This window comes from Giraffa tippelskirchi, chromosome 9 (genome assembly GCF_054371585.1).
Source record: "Giraffa tippelskirchi isolate mGirTip1 chromosome 9, T2T-mGirTip1v1.2.pri, whole genome shotgun sequence".
Classification (NCBI taxonomy): Eukaryota; Metazoa; Chordata; class Mammalia; order Artiodactyla; family Giraffidae; genus Giraffa; species Giraffa tippelskirchi.
The window spans coordinates 128,933,768-128,957,903 of record NC_137283.1 but is presented as its reverse complement, the minus strand read 5'-3'; the positions used below and the strand labels follow the sequence as shown (position 1 = coordinate 128,957,903).

The following is a 24,136-nucleotide window of genomic DNA, read 5'->3' as shown; positions in this document are numbered from 1 at the left end:
AGGAATAGCTGATTTTAATTCCAACATGATTTAAAGATTATAAATCACTGTTTAATTAAAGGATGTTTATAGATAAACGTTAAGGTTTAAGCTAAGTTTATTTGGACAAAATAGTCAAAGCTCAGCAAGACCTGGTGTATGAAAAAGATATGAAGAATTACTCATAGCAAAATACTAAAAGGCAACTAAATCTTAGCCCTACCTACTATCCCAAAAGTATGCAAATAGATTTTTTAAAATCTAATAATAGATTTTTAATAATAATCAAAGAGCAGATACTAAGGAACTAAAAAAAAATGACAGAAAAGGTAAACAAAACAATAAAATGGACAGTCTTTGGTAAGATGGGTCAAAAAAGCAAGAAGAAAAGGAAAGAAGAAGACAATGCCAGGAATAAAAAGGGATACAACCACAGACATCAGAAGAAAATGAAAAGAGGATATTATTGACAACATAAGGCCAAAATTTTTCAAATTTAGATAAGATGGAAAATTTATTAAAAAATACAACCTATCAAAATCTGACTCATGAAATAATACATCTGAAGAATATTATAATCATTAAAGAAATTATATTGGTTAAAAAAAAAAGAAAACTTCCACAAACAAAACTTGAGGCCTAGATGACTATCAACAAGTTATCACTATTTAAATAACTAACACTCTACCAGCAAATAAAGAAAAGTTACCATAACTTTAATACCAAAACCTGACAAGGATACAATGAGAAAGAAAACTATAGGCTAAGTGCACCCACAAACATGGAGGTAACTTTCCTAAACTTCATAAAGGATATCTACAAAAAGAACTACACTATATTATTTAATGGTGAAACACTGCAATCATTCCCTTTGTATAGCAGGTCCTAGTCACAAATGAAACATAACTGCCATCATTTGAATATATAAATCTAAAAGAATTAACAGATATATCGCTAAAATTAACACAAGTCTAGCAAGACTTGTGAATTAAAAATCAATACACAACAATCAACTGTATTTCTGTTTACCAGCAATAACCTTCTAAAATGAAAAAAATTAAAGATACCCTATATAGTAATAAACCAAAGAAATTTTCTTGAGGAAGAGGGTACTATTCTTTGAGCTCACAGAATTCCCCATGCTGGGTACTACTCTGGCACTAAACTGAGCTTCTTGCAGATAGGAAATTTATCTGTTTTTCCTTTTTTCTTTGGCCATGCTGCACCACTGTGGGATCCTAGTTCCCCTGCATTAAAAGCAAGGCTGTTTAATTAAACAGCAAGTGGAAATTTGCTGTATGATGCAGGGAGCTCAAATCAGGTGCTTTGTGATAACCTAGAGAGGTGAGATGGGGTGGAAGGTGGAAGGGAGGTTCAGGATGAAGGGGAACATATGTATACCTATGGCTGATTCATGTTGATATTTGGTAGAAACCAACACAATCCTCCAATTAAAAATTTAAAAAACCAAAAAAAAGCACGAAGTCTTAAGCACTGGACTGCCAGGGAAGTCCTCGAAATTTATCTTTATATTCCCAGTGCCTAGCACCCAATAACAGGCACATAATAAAGTGCTTGTTTAATCAAAGGATGAAATATTTTATAAGTCACTGAAATTATATAATACCATCAAATAAACACAAATACATTATAGAAATTAATTCCTTAATTACTGGAAGTTGGTGATTTACAACCTAAGAAAACCACTTTAAAAAATTCCCCAATAGGGAAATGGTAGGAGCTGACAAATACAGATTCTCAAGAAACATTTACCCATTAAAGCAAAGAACCAAGCAACTACCTACAATACCCTCCTTATCCTTTACAACTGATTTCCATACAAAGACATACAGTCCCATTCATTTCATTAACACAGAATTCTCCCTTTAACGGAAAAGTTGTAAGTAGGACAATTTCAAACTTAATGGCTCTCTGACACAACGCATAGTACCTTCTTATTATTTTCTGAAGTAGGGCTGAGAATGGTCAGTTCTGGTTTACTCGGTTTAGGCTTTGGAGATTCACAAGAATTAATGAAATTCATGATGAAAGGTTCCAAATGCTGACCTTTCTGTGGAAACCATGGTATAAAATAAAAAAATCAAGATTATGATTTTCAATATCATATGACCAATTAAAATTTACTAATATTTAAATATGCTTATAACTATCATTTTATAGAATGCCCATAAATCAGTTATTCACCTCTTTCATTAGTTTCCCAGGAACAGATTTTATAATTTTCCCTGCAATTAAAAATAAAATATTAATTTTAAGAAGGTAAAATATATCTCATAATTGCTTCTATGAATACTTCACTAGGTAATTTTAAATACCAGACAGCCAAGTAAAAGGCAAAATGGACCATTTCACACTCAACAAAACTTTATAATAAACATGGTATTCTTAACTATTTCCAGATACAGCACTTGGGATACTTCAAAATAATCCAGTGGGGTGAGAGGTAGGGGAAGGTGAGAGGGTAACAGGCAGCAAGGCCAGGGATCTCCAAACAGAGGAAATAGGCTGCAAGTGTCAAGACATTTTTTATCTCTCTCTAAAGCAACAGGAGGAAACAAACAAGTGTTAGATTTTTTTCCCCTTCTCTATACAAATTTAAAAAGAGCTTTCTTTTAAAATTCTGTTTTGCCATGACAACACCTGGTTCCACCTGAACTTAACTCTTCTCAAACCTTGAGCTAACCAATGCATTTTTCTTATGGAAATGTTTGTCTTGGAAGGGGAACATATGTACACCCATGGTGGATTCATGTCAATGTATGGCAAAACAAATACAATATTGTAAAGTTAAAAAATAGATAAACTAATTTAAATAAAAATAAATAAATAAATAAAGGAAATGTTTGTCTTAAGCTATGTTAATGAATTATGTATTTATCCTAGACTCTGTCTTCAAGTGGGCTCCCCTAAGACTCAGAACCCACTTGACAAACCAGTAAGTTTTACTCATGCAAATGTTCTCTTAAGCTATGTTAATGGACTGTATTGGCTTGGAAATAGGCCTTTTCTCAAGATTCATGTCAATCATTTTATGGCCCAGGACAACTCACCTTGTGCCAATGTTATCTCAAAATGCATGTTATGGGTAAGGGGCCTGGTGCCATTCTCTGAGTTTTGAGACATTTCCTTTCTCTAATTAGCAGACTGCTTTGTAAGCTACAGTCCATGGGGTCGCAAAGAGTCAGACACGACTGAACAACTTCACTTCACTTCACTTCAGTAGCTTATATCATCTGGCTAAAGACTAGCAGGGGGCACTCTTTCTGCCCCCTTCTGATGTCTATGTCAGAATCTTTATCTCTTTCATACTTTATTACATGAAAGCTCTGAGCGATCAAGCCTCATCACTGGTTCTAAACTTAATTATCTCTTCCAGAGACCAAGAATCCCAGCATCTTTCATGGCTCAGTGACAACCTTTCATCTTGAGGGCTCATCCAGGATTCTTCAAGACAAGGTAAGGACGCTACATTGGTAGTCAGGAAGCGCCTAGCCTTGCTAGGAGTCGAAAGTTCGGAAGCTAGATGGAGCTCTAGCTCCAAGAGCATCTCTCAGGTTAAAGGCTACTCAGATAGGAAGCACAGTGGGCTTCTTCCTTTGGTAAGGCTAGCTCTTAGTGGACCAGATGAGGCTCTCCTGTGGCTTTTGTCCCAACTCCTTAGATACTGTTTCTGTGGAATCTGTGGGAATGAACTGGAAGGACTGGCCCTGGTAACTCAAGGACAAAAATCACTTTTTCCTCACTGGCCAGCCCTTCACCATCTCTTTCGCTATCGCTTATACTGGTGCAGTGACGCTTGGAAGGAACACCTTGGTTTTGTTTGTACCGGTCTTATTGTGGTCAGGAATATACTCAGGATCGTGCACAGGCACTCAGGAGACAAATGTTTCCCCCAGTGGTCTTAACTTGTGAGCCCTTCCAGAAGGTTACTCTGATTGCACCCCAGGTGGCATCAGAGGCAAGCAAGGTTTTAATGGTGAGGAACTGGACACTAGTCTGGGATGCCATCAGGTCTACTTCTGATGCATCTCCACCCTGCCTCAATAGGAGAACCAGGAGGGACAACTATGGTGCCTGTGTCAATAAGGGACAGACTAAATCCAACCAGGGACGGAAAGCTTCAGTGTAAAGTCTGTCTATACCCCCATCTAGAGCAGGGAGGGACGCCTCCAGTAGAAAGATGGCGCTGGTCGCTTTTTTCCTCTTACAGATGGGAGCTAACAATTCCAGCCTCACTCCTTTGAACTGTATCCTGAAAAACTGGGATAGATTTGATCCCCAGAGCTTAAAGAAGACACGCCTAATCTTCTGATGTGAAACTGCATGGCCATGGTATTCACTGGAGGATGGCGAATGGTGGCCGGTTGGAGGGTCTCTTAATTATGATACTGTTTTACAATCAGACTGGTTCTGAAGGAGGAAACACAGAACAGGCTCCATCTTGAAAGCAGGACTCCATTTGGGGCCAGACTGTGGATTTTGAGCTATATGCTCAGTATCTATGGAAACGCCATACCAACTGGAAAACCAGACCCCCACCATGGAAGAGCCCCAAGGCTCATACCTAGACTCTCCATTGCCTAAAAGAATATCCTAGTTATCTGTGTAACTGAATCATAAATTCTATTAGGCTTATTGGGATATGACCACAGGCCTATTGATAATTGTCCACTGTTAACTACCTAGGCTTAAGGCATATGAATCACGGGTTTAAGGCACACAAATCATGGGTTAACTTTGATTGTATCTTTCTTTTCCTTTGTTCAGACTAGTTTCAGAGAATCTGGGGAGGTGGGTTTGAGCACGTACACTTAGGGTATATAAGATTTTCACAAAAACTGGTCCGGGTCCTTGGCTAAGAGGAGGCTCTGCCTTGGGCCCGTCAGTGTAATAAACTGCACTCCACTATCTGCATTGTCCTTCTGAGTGAGTTTGTTTCCCGGAATGAGTGGCTGCAATAGTTCTGTAGAAAACAAGGGAAATGGGTAGAAGTAGCATATGTGTTACCCTTTTTCTCTCTGTGAGACATTCCAGACTTATGTCCTAAGGGTATAGATTTGGATATGAAACCTTCAGCTCCCTCCTGTCCTCCTACTTTGCCCCCATACCCAGGGCTCCAAACTGACCAAACCGAAAGTCAGGGAACCCCCACCCAGAAGGGTTGCCTTGGTCTTGGCAGAAGCTGAAACTGAAATTCAAGTTGCCTCGGTCTCAGTAAAAACCCAAACTGAGATTCAAACTGCCCAAGTAGAGATCCAAACAACCCCTGTCTCAGTACAAACTTAGAATACTCTGATTTCAACAGAAATTCAGACAGTCGAAGCAAGAGAAGCTCAGAGAGCAAAAACTAAGGGTGAAATACAGGATGAGATGGAGGACACGAGACAAAAGAGGTTAAAAAAAAAACAGGTTCCTCCAATCTATCCTGGGATCATTTGCTCAGAGAAGCCAGAGAGGCCAAGGAACAGCCACACAAGCTGTTGCCTCTTCATGAAGCACCTACCAGGAGAAATAATCAACCTATAAGAGTTAATAAGCCCTTATCAAGAAATACAAAGAGTTAAGGAGGATCTGGGAGATTATTTAGAGGACCCAGAAAAATATATTAGAGCTTTTAAGGGTGTTACTCTGCTTTATGACCTTACTTGGAAGGATGTGATGTATATCCTGGGACAAACACTAACTCCCGACTCAAAACCTTGAGTTTTGGGGAAAGCAGTTGCGTGTGGAGATGAATGGCTTGGTAATGAATCAGTAGGGAAGAGGGAGGATGAGATAGCCGCCCTCCCCACTAGGAATCAGGCAGTCTTAACTATAGAACCAGGTTGGGACTGTAACATGGCTAAAAGAAGATGGGATGAGAGTCATTTTGTCACATGTATTCTTGAAGGACTCAGGCAAGCATGTGCTAAGACTTTAAACTATGTCAAACTGGCAAACGCAGAACAGGAAGAGAAGAAAGCTCCTGGTAAATTCCTAGATAGACTGAGGGAAGCCCTTCGCAGATGCACTGAGATTGATCCCAAAAGTGAAGAGGGAAAAATGATCTTAAAAGATAGATTTCTCACTTGGTCGGCTCCAGATATCCACTGTAAGCTATTATAACAGGCATATGGACCAAATCAGTCTTTAGATAATCTGTTGCAATTGCCTCGGACAGTCTATTATGGCAGGGAATATGAGGAAAAGAAAGGCAGAGAAAGACAAAGGAACCAGTGTAAGCCCTTGTAAGGGCTGTCAGAACCATTCTTAAACAGCCTGAGAAAAATGCCCAGAGGGACCCAGGTGAAAAGGGATAGGTTTGCTATTACTGTGGAAAGGAGGGGCACCTCAAGTGGGACTGCCCCTCAGGCATCTAAGCCGCCCCTGGCTCCATGTCCAGTCTGCAAGGGACCACACTGGAGGAGAGACTGCCCCCAGAAGCATAGGTTTCAGGGGTCGGACTCTCAAGACAATCAGGACTGAAGGTGCCCAGGGGTCCCCACACAAGCTCCTGTCCTAATTATACCTGAGGAACTCTGGGTATTAATAACTGTGGGGGGGCCAATCTGTCGATTTCCTTTTAGACACTGGGGCAACTTACTCTGGGCTTACTGAAGTCCTGGCCCACTTTCTCCCCAGTCTGCTTCCGTAATGGGACTGTCTGGGTAAGTCGAACGTTATTATTTCAGTCATCCTCTAAGCTACAACTGGGACCCTGTGCTATTTTTCACATGAGTTTCTGGTTGTGCCAGAGTCTCCCTCACCCCTTTTGGGGAGTGATATACTGAGCAAGGTCCATGCCTCTGTTTTCATGAATATGGAGCCCTCCCTTTCTCTCCCATTAATTAAACAAAATGTAAATCCTAGAGTATGGGCTGAAGGAAAACAGGTGGGTCGAGCACAAAATGCTATTACTGCATTTGTAAAGGTCAAAGACCTGCATTTATTTCCACATAAAAAGCAATATCCACTGGAACGTGAGGATAAGGAAGGGTTAAAACCCATCATTGAAAATTTAAAGGAGCAGGGGCTATTAATTGCCTGTAACAGTCCATGCAACACTCTTATTTTGGGTATAAAGAAATCGAATGATAAATGGAGACTAGTTCAAGATTTACGAATAATACATGAGGCTGTAGTTCCTTTACACCTCGTGGTGTCTAATCCTTATACTCTATTGTCTGAAATTCCTGAACAAGCAAAATATTTTTCAGTCATTGATTTGAAGTTTGCTTTCTGAGTTAAACCTATATTAAATCATCCTCTACCTATGACCCAGATATTCACGACCCAGAAAATCACGATGGTGTAATCATTCACCTAGAGCCAGACATCTGGAATGTGAAGTCAAGTGGGCCTTACGAAGTCTCACTATGAATAAAGCTAGTGGAGGGGATGGAATTCCAGTTGAGCTATTTCAAATCCTAAAAGCTGATGCTGTGAAAGTTCTGCACTCACTACGTCAGCAAATTTGGAAAACTCAGCAGTGGCCACAGGACTGGAAAAGGTCAGTTTTCATTCCAATCCCAAAGAAAGGCAATGCCAAAGAATGCTCAAACTACCACACAATTGCACTTACCTCACATACTAGTAGAGTAATGCTCAAAATTCTCCATGTATTGCCAGGCTTCAGCAACACATGAACTGTGAAATTCCAGATGTTCAAGCTGGTTTTAGAAAAGGCAGAGGAACCAGAGATCAAATTGCCAACATCCGCTGGATCATCAAAAAAGCAAGAGAGTTCCAGAAAAACACCTACTTCTGCTTTATTGACTATGCCAAAGCCTTTGACTGTGTGGATCACAATAAACTGTGGAAAATTCTGAAAGAGATGGTAATACCAGACCGCCTGACCTGCCTCTTGAGAAATCTGTGTGCACGTCAGGAAGCAACAGTTAGAATTGGACATGGAACAACAGACTGGTTCCAAATAGGGAAAGGAGTATGTCAAGGCTGTATACTGTCACCCTGCTTATTTAACTTATATGTAGAGCACATCATGAGGAATGCTGGGCTGGATGAAGCACAAGCTGGAATCAAGACTGCTGGGAGAAATATCAATAACCTCAGACATGCAGATGACACCGCCCTTATGGCAGAAAGTGAAGAAAAGCTAAAGACCTTCTTGATGAAAGTGAAAGAGGAGAGTGAGAAAGTTGGCTTAGAGCTCAACATTCAGAAATCTAAGATCATGGCATCCAGTCCCATCACTTCATGGCAAATAGATAGGGAAACAGTGGAAACACTGACAGACTTTACTTTTTTGGGCTCCAAAATCACTGCAGATGGTGACTGCAGCCATGAAATTAAACGATGCTTACTCTTTGGAAGGAAAGTTATGACCAACCCAGACAGCAAATTAAAAAGCAGAGACATTACTTTGCCAACAAAGGTCCGTCTAGTCAAGGCTATGGTTTTTCCAGTAGCCATGTATGGATGTAGAGTTGGACTATAAAGAAAGATGAGCGCCGAAGAATTGATGCTTTTGAACTGTGGTGTTGGAGAAGACTCTTAAGAGTCCCTTGGACTGCAAGGAGATCCAACCAGTCCATCCTAAAGGAGATCAGTCCTGGGTGTTCATTGGAAGGACTGATGCTGAAGCTGAGGCCCCAGTACTTTGGCCACCTGATGCGAAGAGCTGACTCATTTGAAAAGACCTTGATGCTGGGAAAGACTGAGGGCAGGAGGAGAAGGGGACGACAGAGGATGAGATGGTTGGATGGCATCACCAACTCAATGGACCTGAGTTTGGGTAAACTCCGGGAGTTGGTGATGGACAGGGAGGCCTAGTGTGCTACAGTTCATGGGGTCGCAAAGAGCTGGACACGACTGAGCGACTGAACTGAACTGAACTGAACTGAACTACCTATGACTTTAAGACAACTGAGAGGATTTTTAGGAATCACAGGCTACTGCTGCATTTGAATTCTGGGTTATGGGGAACTTGTCCAGCCTTTATATAAACTTATAACTGAAACTCAGCAGGCCCAAACTGACAGACTGTTCTGGTCTCCAGATACTCAAAGGCTTTTACAGCTCTTCAGACCGCTCTCCTGCAAGCTCCTGCTCTGAGCTTGCCCACAGGGTCAGAATTTAATTTGTTTGTCACTGAAAGAAAAGCTATGGCCTTGGGAGTTTTGACACAACCCCAAAGGCCTCATCAGCAGCCTATAGGAGTGTATTCTTAAACTCTAAGGTTAATACTTGGATGACAGACAGTAGGCTTCTTAAATATCAGTCATTATTTTTAGAAGGACCAATAACTAAGCTTAAAGTTTGTGTAAATTTAAGTCCTGCCACTTTCCTTCCTGAAAAGGTAAATGAAACACCTGATCACGATTGTTCCCAATTTCTAACTTGAAAAAATGCAGCTCGGGAAGATCTAATGGATACCCCATTAGACAATCCTGACATGGAAATATTTAGATGGCAGTTCTTTTGTTTGGGATGGGCAGCATAACGCAGGTTACACCATGGTGATGGCTGAACAGGTTTTAGAAGTGAAATCTCTCCCCCAGGGAATGAGTGCTCAGCTAGGGGAGCTTATGGCTCTGACCCAATTCTAGAGTTAAGCAAAGGGCAGCAAGTAAATATCTACATTGATTCTAAGTATGCTTATTTGACTTTACATGCTTATGCTGCAATATGGAAAGAAGACAATTTAAAATGGCAACAGGAGAACCTATTAAGCATTTCAGAGAGATTGAGAGACTTTTAACTGCTATATATTGTCCTAAAGAAGCAGCTGTTATGCATTGCAAAGGACGCAGCAGGGAAGGGAGTAAAGTAGCCCAGGGTAATCAGCTGACTGTCAAGCCAAAACGGCAGCGCTTAACGAAACCCCTTCACTGCAGACACCTTTGATCCGGACAGGCCCTGTGGAACAGGAAAAACCACAAGATACTGAGGAAGAATTAGAAAGATGTGAGAAAAGAGGAGGTAACATTACTGATAAAGGATGATTACGGTCCAAGAATGGATGATTAATAATTTCTGAAAATGTTCAGTGGAAAAGTCTTCCTAAAGCCTTGGCATTAACTAATTATGTAACTCAGCTCTCAGCTTTTCAACAGGTATTAACGGAACTCCGGAAGTGACTCCTGACCCAGCCTCTGAGTTAAGCAAGCCTCTATTTGAGCCAGGAACTGAGGTCCTGATAAAAACATTGGGATCTGCAGGCCGATCCCTTGAGCCTCTCTGGGAAGGCCCTTACCAGGTTATTCTTTGTTCTCTCACAGCTATCAAAGTGCCAGGAATCAATTCATGGGTACATTACACTCAAGTTAAGAGGTGGCACCGTGAACAGAACTAAGTGATGTCATTTTATATCTTTACTTTCTATGCTCTGACTTTGTACATTTCAGATGGGCCTGATAATCTATGTGAGCCTGCTTCTGCAGACTCCAAAAATCCTGAGTCTGCCATTTGATCCTCAAGACAATGCCTTCCTGTCCTGGGCTCACTCCTACTCTTCATTCCACAATCGGTCTAACTGCTGGGTCTGCGGAGCACTCCCCTCTTCATCAGTGGAAGGCTTCCCGTGGTGGGTATCTCCGCTTCAAGGAAAGGACTTTCTCCGAGTAAGTGAATACCTTCAACAACAACAATCATATGTGATGCCTCTTCTTAATCTGATGACATCTAACAATCCTAAAATGGACTGGTGCAACACTTTGTACTTTAACTATGGACACAATGTGCCTTTTAATTTTGATTATACGTTGTCTTGGTTTAATGACTATTTTGCTACACATAAGAAGGCAAATGGGTCTAGATCTGCAGCTTTTTACCTGATGTTTATAAAATATGGGATGAGGTTATATGGCCAACTCCTGAAAAGGGATGTCTAACATCTAGCGCTCTTATATGCTGGGAACAAACAGAGTCACACCCAGAAGTTAGCCAACAACTTAATTATAATGATTGGAAACAACTGGGATTTTTGCCTCAGGAAATATGCAATGTAATCATTCCCGTGTTTTCCAAGCCCAGTTCAGGTCCTCCCTTTGCCTGGCCAGGCACTGATTGGGACTGGATATCTCAGTCATGCTGGCTTGCTCCAAACGGGACCTACTGGATATGTGGCTCTTACCTATGGGCATGGCTTCCCCCTGGCTGGATAGGGAGATGCATCCTAGGTCTAGCTTTTACTCACGGCTTTGTAGTCTCAGAGCTTCCAGAGAAGCTTGCTAGTTTACCACACCTCGGAACTTGCTGGGCAAGGTCTGCTCTCCCTGTATGATTATTTGGCTGCAGTATTTGTTCCTCCTCTGGGAACTACAGACGTTATGCTACGAGTGGATGCCCTGACTAACTTTACTCAACAGGCTTTACAAGATTCTCAAAAAGCTATTTCAGCTCTTAATGCTGAACAAATACAAATTAGAAAGGTGGTTTAACAAAACAGATTGGCCTTAGACATTCTAACAGCTGCACAAGGAGGAACTTGTGCCATTATTCATACCCAGTGCTGTACATATATACCTGATATTAGCACTAATGTTACTCACTTTACTAAACACATGAACAAGATGATTCGGGCTATGGATACTCCTGAAAACTCAATTGCCTCACTTTGGGAGATGTTAACTAGTTCCCCATGGTGGAAAACTATCTAACTGCAATAATTCTGATTGTTCTGGGTTTCTTTTCTGTTTGCTTCCTGCATCTGTAACTGTGTAGCTGGATTTGTTTCTGTCGCACGAAGGCTTTTAAATTACAAATGGTTGCTCAAACTCCTGCCACTGTGGCAGCTTCCTCCAACTACTGCTTGGGGCCTCTGGATCAGAGACCCTCAATATGAAGGTTAGGAGAATATGTTGCCTCACTAATTTAGGGATGACGCCCCTTATCAGCTCAGAAGCAGTTACAGAATGAGAACAACGCTCCTTTCCCTAGGCAACATAATTCTCCTAAAGAAAAGGGAGGAATGAGAAGGTAACAGGCAGGAAGGCCAGGGATCTCCTAACAGAGGAAATAGGCTGCAAGTGTCAGACATTTTTTCTCTCTCTAAAGCAGCAGGAGGAAACAAACAAGTGTTAGATTTTTTTCCCCTTCTCTATACAAATTTAAAAAGAGCTTTCTTTTAAAGTTCTGTTTTGCCATGACAACACCTGGTTCCACTTGAACTTAACTCTTCTCAAACCTTGAGCTAACCAATGCATTTTTCTTATGGAAATGTTTGTCTTAAACTATGTTAATAAACTATGTATCTACCCTAGACTCTGTCTTCAAGTGGGCTCCCCTAAGGACTCAGAACCCACTGGACAAACCAGTATGTTTTACTCATGCAAATGTTCTCTTAAGCTATGTTAATGAGACTGTACTTGCTTAGAAACCTACCTTTCTTCAAGATTCATGTCAATCATTTTATGGCCCAGGACAACTCACCTAGTGCCAATGTTATCTCAAAATGCATGTTGTGGGTAAGGGGCCTGGTGCCACTCTCTGAGTTTTGAGACATTTCCTTTCTCTAATTAGCAGACTGGTAGTAGCTATATAACATCCAGCTAAAGACTAGCAGGGGGGCACTCTTTCTGCCCCCTTCTGATGTCTATGTCAGAGGCTTTCTCTATCTCTTTTATACTTTAATAAAACTTTTTTTCACACAATCTCTGAGCAATCAAGCCTCATCACTGGCCCCAGACTGAATTCTTCTCCTCTGGAGGCCAAGAATCCCGGCATCTTTCACGGCTCAGCGACAACCTTTCAAAGGAATGGAACAAGCCAAGTGTAGTAACTTTTGAAGGGGTGAAGAGTTCATCATACAAATTTCTCTAATTTTGTGTATATATGTCATTGTCCACAAGAAATATTTTCAAAAGATATTAAGAAATGGTGAATATATAAAGATATCTAATTTTTGCAAAGACATTAAGCAATGTGAATATATAAATGTATCTAACTTTTGCATTTAGTCAAAAGGAAAAAAATTTCTAAAAACTGCTACAACATTTAAATTGGCTATTTGAATAGTCTGTGTTCTTGATTTTAGATTATGATAGATATTCTAATCCAGTTTGCCAGGAATATTGCCTTGATCTTATCTCCAGGTTCCTTTATTATAAAATATCAAACCTGTGATTTTTCTCAAGCATTTACAAATGGCTGTCAAAATCCATCAAAATTGTTTAATATAACTTAAATTTCTTTCAGTACAGTTTGGGAAAAAAGTAGACTCTAATGGCAATAACAAAAGGCATAGTAATGAAAACTAAAACAGAGACTGTTTTATAATATGCAAACCTCCAACCCTCTTGCCAGGCTATTTCTGCTTTGGTACCCCCAAAATTACACTCTCGCCTCAGAATTTCCAAAGTTCTTTAAACTACGGTATTTCATCCTGTGCTTCTCTCTTCTATACGCTCTTCCTTAGCCAAAATTTTTACTCAATCTGATTTCAAACAACATACAAATCTCTATTCCATGCTTCTCTGCTGCCTCTACTACTTTATAAAACTTCAACTGGATTCTATAAACTCAGTAAGTTTAGAACTACGCTGTGCTGTGCTTAGTCGCTCAGCTGTGTCCGACTCTCAGACCCCATGGACTGTAGCCTGCCCGGCTGCTCTGTCCATGGGGATTCTCCAAGCAAGAATACTGGAGTAGGTTGCCATGCCCTCCTCCAGGGGATCTTCCCAGCCCAGGGATCGAACCCAGGTCTCCCCAATTGCTGATGGATTCCTTACTGTCCGAGCCACCAGGGAAGCCCAAGTTTAGAACTACTCTAAATTTATTCCATATCTCAGCAATAAACAGTGTGTATCCAGTTATATAAACAGAAATCTGGCTCATATTTGATCATTTCTTCTCCTTCAGTCAAACTGAGTCAGTAAACAGGTCTACCCAATTCTATCTCTTAAACATTACATATGGCTTCCCTGGTGGCTCAGTGGTAAAGAATCCACCTGCCAGTGCAGGAGAGGCGGGTTCAATTTCTGGGTTGGGAAGGTCCCCTGAAAAAGGAAACGGCAACCCACTTCAGTATTCTTGCCTGGAGAATTTCATGGACAGAGGAGCCTAGTGGACTACAGTCCATGGGGCAGTAAAAGAGTCAGACACAACATAGGGATTAAACAACAACCATTATATATAACCAAATACAAAATATTCTTGCATCTTCCCTCAATAAGACACACACTAAATATTCTGCCTGAATTATATATACTAATTTGGAGAGGTCTAGATGAAAGCCAAATGCTCACTTGTAATATTTAATTTATTCATTAGGTGTTATATGTGTGTGTGTGTTATATAACACACACACACACACACACACACACACACACACACACACACACACACACACACACACACACACACACACACACACACACACACACACACACACACACACACACACACACACACACACACACACACCCTTAAAATGGGGCTTCTCCAATGGCTCAGTAGGTAAAAGATCTGCCTGCAATGCAGGAGACACAGGAAATGCGGATTTTATCCCTCCATCAGGAAGATACCCTGGAGGAGAAAATGGCAATCCACTCCAGTATTCTTGCCTGAAAAATCCCATGAACAGAGGAGCCTAGCGGGCTATAGTCCAAAGGGTTGCAAGGAGAGTCGGACATGACTAAATGACAAGGCATTGCACATACTTAAAAATGACACTATACAAAAAATATTTAGAAATATTGCTTTTCTTCCATTATGATCTTTAACACTTTTATCCAAACTTTTCCAGCTTATTTTATTGCTTAGTCTGAATTAAACTTTATAAAGGAATCATGCTGTATACATTGTTTTGTGTCTTTACTTCTACCCACACCATTCCAAGCAGCTACATGCTATAAGTATTCATCCCTCTAAGGATTCATTTTGTGAAGCTACTATAATTTATCTGCCTACTCTAATGCTGATAAACATTTGTATTATTTCCAGTTTTGGCCAACCCAATACCATAAACAATGCTGCTAAGGACATTCTTAAATATAAATACAAGATTCTCTAGAGTATGTATCTCAGAGAGGAACTGCTAGAGCACTCAATTTTACACCGAACTGGTTTTCCAAGTGGTTTTCCTTTTTCTTTTAACTGACTTTATGATATTTACAATTATTTTTCATTGATATACAATAGTATATTACTTTCAAATGTACAACACAATGATTCAGTATTTTTATAGACTATACTCCATTTAAAAAAAGTTCCAAGTGGTTTTCTAATTTATATTCCCATTAACAGTGTATAAGAAGTCCTTCAGAGCTTGATACATAGCTGTACTATATAAATTACTTTTCTAAGTTAACCTGAAAATGCTGCTTCTTGTCTTTTCAGTTTATCATCTTCTATATGATTCTTTAAATTGACTTACCAAGATTTACATCTGGTAGTATCTTATCAAGAAACTGTGTTTCCCCACCATTGGGAGAAAGAAAATCTGCCAGAAGTTGACTATTACTCAATTCTGGATGTTGCAGAAGTTTCTTGATGAACAAAAACAGAAAAAAGGGGGGGGGGGAGGGAAACAGTTTCAAAAATCTAGAAGAGTCACGAAAACTACATTAAAATGATTTTTTTAACCAAGAACAATTTTAAATCTTCAAAAGCTGTTTTATATTCAGAATAATAACAAGACACATATAGAAAGATTATCACATAGCAGGTAAGACCCCTATAGTCAGACATGAAAGGGTTTGAATTCTGCTCTTCCTTTTGCTAGGCAGGTGTCCCTAGAGAAGTTCCTATATTGCCTAAGAGTCAGTTTCCTCATGTAGAATGAAGATAACACTACTTACTTCTAGTATTGTTAGATAAAGCATTTAGCTCAGTACCTGACACACAGGAAGGAAGATTAAACATTAGCTAATATTATTTCTCAGTTTCTCAACTATGACACAAGTATTAGAATATCATGCATGTTTCTTGACAATTAAAGGAAGTTGATATAAAAGGTTTTGCAAAGAACTAAATGTGGAAATGTGAAATAACTTGGACTCTGTTGTCTGATCTTCTTGCAACACTATTTTCTTACAAGATAAAACTAATGTTTTAAAGCCAAATTTAACCCAGTCTTACCTAATATTCAGTTCTGTAACTATGAAACAGTTACAAAACTCTATGAGCAGAAATCTATATAAATGAAATACCAGTACTGCAACATTTAACTCCATATTACTGGAAAGTATTTCTTCTACAAGAGGTTCTCTAGTTCTTAGAAAGAATTAGTCGGTTCAAACAACAGGCTAATGATATCAACAAAGAAATAGGTTAACACTAGCACATGCTGTGTTCAAATATCCTTACAGTAGTTACCGTATATTTCATATTTTAATTTTCCCACCACCAAAAAATTAAATAAAAAATACTTTTTGTAGTATTCATTGGTTCAAATACAGAAAATAAAATGTAAATACCCCTTTACAAAAAGTACTTATTATGGTTACTAAAAGGCACCCAAATTTAACTTAATTAACAATTAAAATTACAAAACTGCATGTCCAAATAAAGGAGGTTTTTTTAAATAAAACAAAATCATCCATTCTTTGGTCTTAATCACTTGATTAAAGAAAAATGGTCTTTAATTTTAGCCAAGTCTCAAGCAAGTAACTTTAAAACAGATGGTACCAATAATGGAAATATCAATTACATTGTTTATACAACACAATGTACACACAGAAAAATGGAATTCAATTCCAAGTGGTGAATGGTAGAGAGTTAGAAGATTATAAGTAACTGGAAAAACATCTACAATTGCAACAACAAAAAAGTTGAGAAATAAAATAGGAGGGGAAAATTCCAGAGTTCAGAAAGTGCTAAGCACAAAAATCAAACAAAAACTAAGAAAAAAATAACAAAAACAACCCAATATTCTTAGAATGCATTTAATCTTTTACATAAAACTTTTTCTTTCTTCCTCTCTCTCACTCTTTTTCTCTCTCTCACTCTTTCTCTCACTCTTTAACTTCCCACACCACAAGTTTTAAAATAAGCCCAATACAAGACTTATTTCCTCTAAGAAAATAACTGGTATTTCACTGGTTACCCATCTTTTTTAAAAAAGCACACCCTTGACAATAATTCATTTCTACATGGGAAAAAAAATTTTTAATAAAAGAATTCTAGAAATCCACATTGACAGGTATTTGTGAGGCAAAGCAAAAAACAGACAAACTAGAGGATGTTTTAAGTTAAGTTGGTGCCATACCTGCAGATATTCCTGAAACTCTTCTCTCTTAGACTTTAAGAACTCATAATTTTTAGGGCCAATGATCCTCTTAGAAGGAAGCTGGGCATCAGGAAATGTGCCTGAAATTAATATATATGAAAGTTATTACTACACCCTGCTATTATTTTAAAAACCTTATTTATAGTTTACCATGGCAAGTTCAGATTTGCAATGCTGCCTTGGAGAGATGTGGCATTATCCCTTAAATAATTCTGACAAATTCAGAGACCTGATTTCAAAAGTCAGAAGACAAGACCAAAGAACTTGAGTTTATTAATATCCACAATATCACCACCTGTTGTTGACACAGATTTACTTAGCCATCTATACTAGCAAAAAAGCTTCCAAAAATTATCATGAGATTATTTTTAAATTGATGGGATTTTATTAGACAAAATCCTACTAAAAAAAATATCCACTGTCTCATGGGGGAAAATGCAGCATTTTGCCAATGCTATATAAACTTAAAAACAAAATTTAAAAACCATGGACACGTTTTCTCAGATAGGGCCAACTTTGGACATTTTAGTACCAAAAAGGAAAAATATTGTAGGGAAACAATCAACTTTGGTTGATCTAGGATTTTAAATTACGGAGATAAACGATCTTTTTTCAACTCTAAATCTAAAGGAAAAGTCTCAGAGAAAGACCAAGACAAGGATGGTATTGTACCAGACTGGCAAAGGCAAAGAGAAAATCATTTAAGGACAAGTACAAACTCAAAATCTAGGGAAAAAGTATGGAGCGGGACCCTTTATTTTTTAATCTTTCTATAATCTCCTTATTGTGGGTTTTATTCTTGCAGTAGGGTACAGTTTTCAGAACAAACCTGAATTTGGATCAGGGTACAATCCATAGAACTTTTCTAAAATAAAAAGATTCCAAATACACAATTCAAACACACCAATTTACATATAAAACAACTGGAAATATTTCATGACTATAAGCCTAATATTAACTCCAATAAGTGGAGAGATAAGAGAGACTGAGAGATTTCCCTGGTAGTCCAGTGGCTAAGACTCTATGACCCTAATGCAGGAGGCCTAGTTTCGATCCCTGGTCAAGGAACAATATCCCACATGCCACGACTAAGACTAGGAGCAGTCAAATAAAATTATAAATATTTAAAAACAACAACAAAACAGAGACAAACTGAGAAGAGGAAGAACTGAAAAGAAAGAGTGTTCTACTTTTCCGACTGAGCTATATGTTTTTAAAACATACAACTACAAGGTTTTGGTTTTGTTTTTCCCATATCTAAATCAAAGAGTGAAACCAAAATACTTGTCATGTTGCAGAGCAAACACATTTACCACAGAGGAATATGGCAAAAGAACAGATGGCAGCTCTAAAATGCCTGCTTTAAATTCTCTACCACTGTCTTAAATTTTAGTATCACTGTTACTTGAAAAGCAATAAATTTTCATTGTAAAAACTTAAATTAAAAATATAAATATGCAGAAATCAGATAAAAACAGTACACTCCTACTATCACTAGTAGTGTACACAAGTGTCACTGTTACATTTCCTTAGTACAATTACTTAAAATTAGAAAGTAATTTTAGAAAGCTGGTTCAGTGGCTTTCAGGAAAGCTAATGCTGAAATGTAATGCTTTATACAAAAAGGACAACATACCATGAAATTCTGTTAGTTTTGATTCAAGTACATAGAATTCAAGATATCTTCTATAGACAGACCAATGTTCAGGCTCATGCCCAACTGTAAAATGAATGAAAACACACTGAGAAATAAGTAATTTTACAAACTACTATTAAAAGAATGTACTATTTGTAGCAGTAAGTATACAAAGCTAGAAATTATCCCAGTCTTAATGATTTATTATTTCTTGGGAATTCCCTGGGGGTCCAGTGGTTAGGACTCCATGCTTCATTTGCAGAGAGCATGGGTTCAATCCCTGGTCAATGAACTAAGATCCTGCATGCCATGCCAGGCCAGACAGAATAATAATAATAATTTATTATTTCTTGGCTTCACATTATGTATTTTATCCTATATTTTAAGAAACTTAGAAGAGCTTGATAAATTTCAGCTATTTATGAGGTTATCACAATAATATATACCTTTTTTCCTACAACAGTATCAGAGAATTTATGAACTTCAAAAAAGCATGCAATTATGCTTAATTTTTAAATGTCACAAAAATTATGTATTTAATAAAAATTTATAATCAATTTTGGAGCTCTCAAACACCAACTGTCAAGAACTAATACAGTACAGAACAGCACTATCCAATAGAACTTTCTGCATTTCTGAAAATGTTCTATATTATCTGTACTAACATCATAGCTATTAGTCACATATTGCTATTGACCACTTGAAATGTGGCTAGTGTAAAAGAAACTGAATTTTTAATATTAATTTAACTGCCACATGTGACTCATGGTTCAAAAATTGGACAGCACAAAATAACAGTTTAAAGAATGAGTAGGGTCACGCTGCCTATTTCAATCCCAATTCCCCCATTTACTGACTATATAAATTTGAACACTTAACCTCACTATCCTTCCCTGGTGGCTCAGTTGGTAAAGAATCCAGCTACAGTGCAAGACACCCAGGTTTGATCCCAGATCCAGGAAGATTCCCTGGAGAAGGAAATGACAACCCACTCCTGTATTCTTGCCTGGGAAATACCATGGACAGAGGAGCCTGGCGGGCTACAGTCCATGGGGTTGCAAAAGAGTCAGATACAACTAAGAGACTAAACAACACTGTGCTTTAGTTGGCTTATAATAAAAAGAATTGTACTATTACATTAAATAATCCACCTACAGAGCTTTTTGTAAGGTGCACAGCACAGAGCAAGCACCCCAAAAATGTTAATGGCAATTATGAGCAACTCATGTCATTCTAGCATAAACCTGGAAATGCAATGTACTGAGTTAACTAAACCCACAATAACTCAAAAATATATTCGGAAAAACCAACCTGATACATTACAACCTATCAAGCAAATACTGTTTTTCTTCTTGAATACTCATCTTAGAAGATCTATATTGTATTCAGTTTTGATTTTTAAAATCCCGAAATTGCTATTCTGCTATACATCCTGCTCACAGTGTTCTCCTTGGGCTTCCCTGGTGGCTCAGACAGTAAAGAAACTGCCTGCAATGCAGAAGACCTGGGTTCGATCCCTAGGTCAGGACGATCCCCTGGTGAAGGAAAAGGCTATCCACTCCAGTATTCTTGCCTGGAGAATTCCATGGACAGAGGAGCCTGGCAGGCTACAGTCCATGGGCTGCAAAGAGTCGGACACAAACAAGCGACTATCACTTGCACTTTTCACTTATACATATAAAATCAATACAGCATTTAAATGATACACCTTTTTTATCCTTCATAGGGCATGGCTTCCCAAGAGCACATTACATTTTCAGTAAAAGTCTGCAGCAGAGCTGACAAAAATTATCTTAGAATACAAGTTTTAAGATAACTTCATTTCAATTTTATGTTCAATTAACCCAAATTTAAAAAAATAAAGCAAAAAGAAAAAAAGACAGCTGTGCAAAAGGCAAAAACAAAAGTAAATTCCCAAAATATTTTAAAGTATATCACTTTCAAAAGGAGAAAAAGGTTACTACATGCTTACATAAATTTATTTATATTGGAGGGGAGCTCCAAGATGGCAGTACAGGAAGATGCTAGATTCAGAACCTCCAACAGATGACATACCAAGTCTACAGCTACATAGGGATCATTTCCCTCTGAAAAAGATCTAAAAACTAGAAGAAGTGCCTCTCCACAACAAAGAATAAAAGCACCATACTGAAACAAGTAAGAAGGGCAGAGACACAATCTTAGCAAAAACCCTATCCTCAACTTTTAAAAAAATAAACAAGGGGAATTATTAGCACTGACCTACCTTCATACTATCCAAGTAACTGGAAATAGTAATCACTTCTCCACTCCTCTCTCAAACCCATTTCCTAACAGTACCATGAAGTTTTTTCCTTCTTTCCTCACAGACTGTTCCCTCTTCCTGAGATCAACTTTATAGCTTTCTGCTCTCATTCCAAAAATGTGCTCACTTTTGATGTGTTTTTACTTATACAGACTGTCTCCTCTCTGGGATAAAGCCCAGGGTGGTGACTATTTATCCCACTATGGAGGCTGTTTATCCCTGTCTCTGCTGCAAGCCACAGCTGAAATCAACAGAAGAAAAAAGACAGCAAAACATAAAGAACACTCATAAGTTGTGTTTGATCATATTTTTATCAACTACTATACACCACAACAATGAAGGAGAAATGCTGTCTTAATTAATTGGTTTAATATATAGTGCTATATGCATTAATAATAATAATACCTGCTCTTCTATCATTTCTTTCAACATCAATACAAAACACTGGTATTCTCTCCTTTTTCTCCTTCCTTTCAGAGGAAGTATCTTCAAAAAAGTCTACATATGGAATGCTAATTTTCCATGCAGCAAGGTTTCGAGGAGTATTAGGTGTGTTCACAGCTTCCACTGGAGAATCATCTTCCATTACAACGATACCTTCTTCAATCTGAAAGAAAAATCATCAGAAAAAAATTTAATATTTCCAGGACCTTTACACCTACAGCATATGAGATACAACTATAAAGCAGTGTGTCCCTATAAAGCCTATAATTTGTAATAGTTTTAAAATTAAGTGATAGCAAATTTTCTACTGAAAATGTAAAGATAAGAAACTAAAGCTAGCAAGTTACTAGAATCGACTTCATGTTTTGTTACATCAGATATATATGAAAATTCAATAGAAAACAGATACATCAGCAGTTACTAGAAAATATATTAAAAACACACAAATATAGAAAAATATTTAACTTTGGTAATAACAAGTAGAAAATTATTGCACTGATATCTTTCATTTATAAATGCTTAATTTTTGATAATTGCCACTGATGGAAATTGCACAGACAAACTGGAAATATATTGTACCTGGATACACCAGGTACAACCCTTTCGTAAAGCATTTTGGCAATACATATTTATAAAAAGCCATAAAACAGTTCTGATCAAGTAATCCCATTTCTGGGAACTTATGAAAGTATTTATTCTAAATAATTTTTTTAAACAGTGAAAAAGGCACAAGTAAAAATATATTCACTGCAGCATTAAGTAATATAAAATTGGAAAAAGGTCTGAAGGCAACCTATTTCTATAGAATTGTTTTCTGCATCTCCTGGCTTCAAAAATTTTAATCATATAAATGTTTAAAATAAATATTCTTCAAAACACTTTCGAAGAACTACTATTTTTAAAAGAAAGCAGTGTTACACATGTTCTAGAAATACACATGCAGAAAGAAAGGGAAAAAAATGAACTTCATTAAATTGGAAGAGAAACTGTGAATTGACACATAATAATATCTGGTCACCTAGACATCTCTGATTCATGTTAAAGGGGGCAAATTTTACAGACAAAACACAGTCATCTTGAACACACTTTTTAAAGGAAATGAATCTTGTAGCACTTACGAGAATACTGAATAGTCTAGTCAGAGTAAACCAGTAGTGAGAGGTATTTCTTTCCAGAATTCTAGCTCCCTACCTTCTCCCTGGGTTGTACTCTCTTCCCACACCTCTCTTCTAAATAAATTATTTTCCTCCCCCACGAAGTCCCCTGGCAATGATCCCCCTTTCTGTTTTGTCCTAAAATGGTTTCCTGTCATCCCTAAGAAGACTGTTAGTGATCTTAGGAAGACTTCTTATTGCTCTGTTAAAATCAAAAGTGTTCTAGGCCTAAAAAATGGAACTATAAAAATAATAAGTGTTGGTTTTTGCCTTTTTGGGACAAGGCTACAAGGCTACCTCCTTATAAACTATGGTGTTGAAAAAAAAAAATCATGATTTCAAACACAATGTGGCATATATTTTAACATATAATCTAATAAGAGCAACAAAGGAGGGAGTGTTCAATTCTGCTTGAGGACCCAGGTAAGGTTTATGGGAAGCAGCTGGATTCTGAAAGATGCATATGAATTTTCCAGGTAAATAAAGGGGAGAGGGGAGGCATCTCAAGCAAGGCATCACATGAAAAGATACAGAGAAATAGCATGGAGGGTATAATGTGCTAAAAAATCATCTGGAATCTTGTTAAAATGTAAACTATGACTCAGTAGGTCTAGGATGAAGCCTGAGATTCTGCTGCACTGATAACAACCTCTCAGGTAATGCTGATCATGTTGATCCACAGATCACAGTCTGAGTATCAAGGGGTTAAACAGGACATCATAACACAACTCCAAATGCATGGCTAATATGGTTAGGAAGAGATAAGATCAGGATGTGACGTAAAAGCATGATCAAAATATGATAAACTGTTTGACTATTAGAAGCATTATCACCATAACAGAAACCATTCTGGCCTTAGTAAGCAGTAACTTAATGCTCAGAAATTTTTAAATTAGATTAGCACCATGGATGGAAAACACAAATGAAATCTGAAGAAGTAAGATTAAAAAAGAGGGAAAATAACAAGTAAGCACATCCAACTTTTATGCTATTTTTAAGTCTGAAGTTATACATATATCAAATTGAAAAATTCTTACTTACAAAGTCGTCTTCACCTTCAGCTAAACCATAGTTAGGCAACATAGCTCCCTCCATTGTAGTGCTCTTGAAGACTCCTTTAATTTTGCTGCCTATGCGGCTGATTCCAAATGATTCTCCTCTCTTCTGTGTGCTCCTAAATATTAAACAAAATGTATCAAGAATATAGCAAATTATTACATTATCACAACAGTCTAGTTTACTGTAAACAATAATAAAAATAGTTGCAAAAAGGGTAAACTGAAGGTATGGCTAAACATAACTTTTTGGAGTTCTCAGTCATAGATTAAGTCTCAATATCTTCATGATCAAAAGTGACAGTATATTTAAAGTTTAAATTTGAGGGGATGAATAAATGGGACAATATTTATTAACAAACATTTGAAATTTACCTACTCTTTTACCTTAGA

General features: G+C 37.9%; 1 protein-coding gene across 41 annotated transcripts in view; it reads right to left on the bottom strand.

Moving 5' to 3' along the window:
• SNX14 (sorting nexin 14) overlaps positions 1-24,136 on the bottom strand; it is a 111,363-nt gene that overhangs the window by 35,369 nt on the left and 51,858 nt on the right. For 38 of the 41 annotated variants that reach the window (XR_014064989.1, XR_014064988.1, XR_014064991.1 and 35 more), the window contains 7 exons: positions 23,730-23,862; positions 21,496-21,697; positions 18,807-18,890; positions 17,150-17,250; positions 15,317-15,428; positions 2,185-2,225; positions 1,931-2,050 (listed from right to left, as the gene is read on the bottom strand). Coding sequence is in view for 37 of the 41 variants with exons in the window: in XM_081528674.1 (XP_081384800.1) it covers positions 1,931-2,050; positions 2,185-2,225; positions 15,317-15,428; positions 17,150-17,250; positions 18,807-18,890; positions 21,496-21,697; positions 23,730-23,862 (793 nt within the window). In the remaining 4 variants the exon portion in view is untranslated. The remainder of the gene's footprint in view (positions 1-1,930; positions 2,051-2,184; positions 2,226-15,316; positions 15,429-17,149; positions 17,251-18,806; positions 18,891-21,495; positions 21,698-23,729; positions 23,863-24,136) is intronic. The other 3 variants (XM_081528668.1, XM_081528671.1, XM_081528672.1) reach the window with 1 other exon arrangement.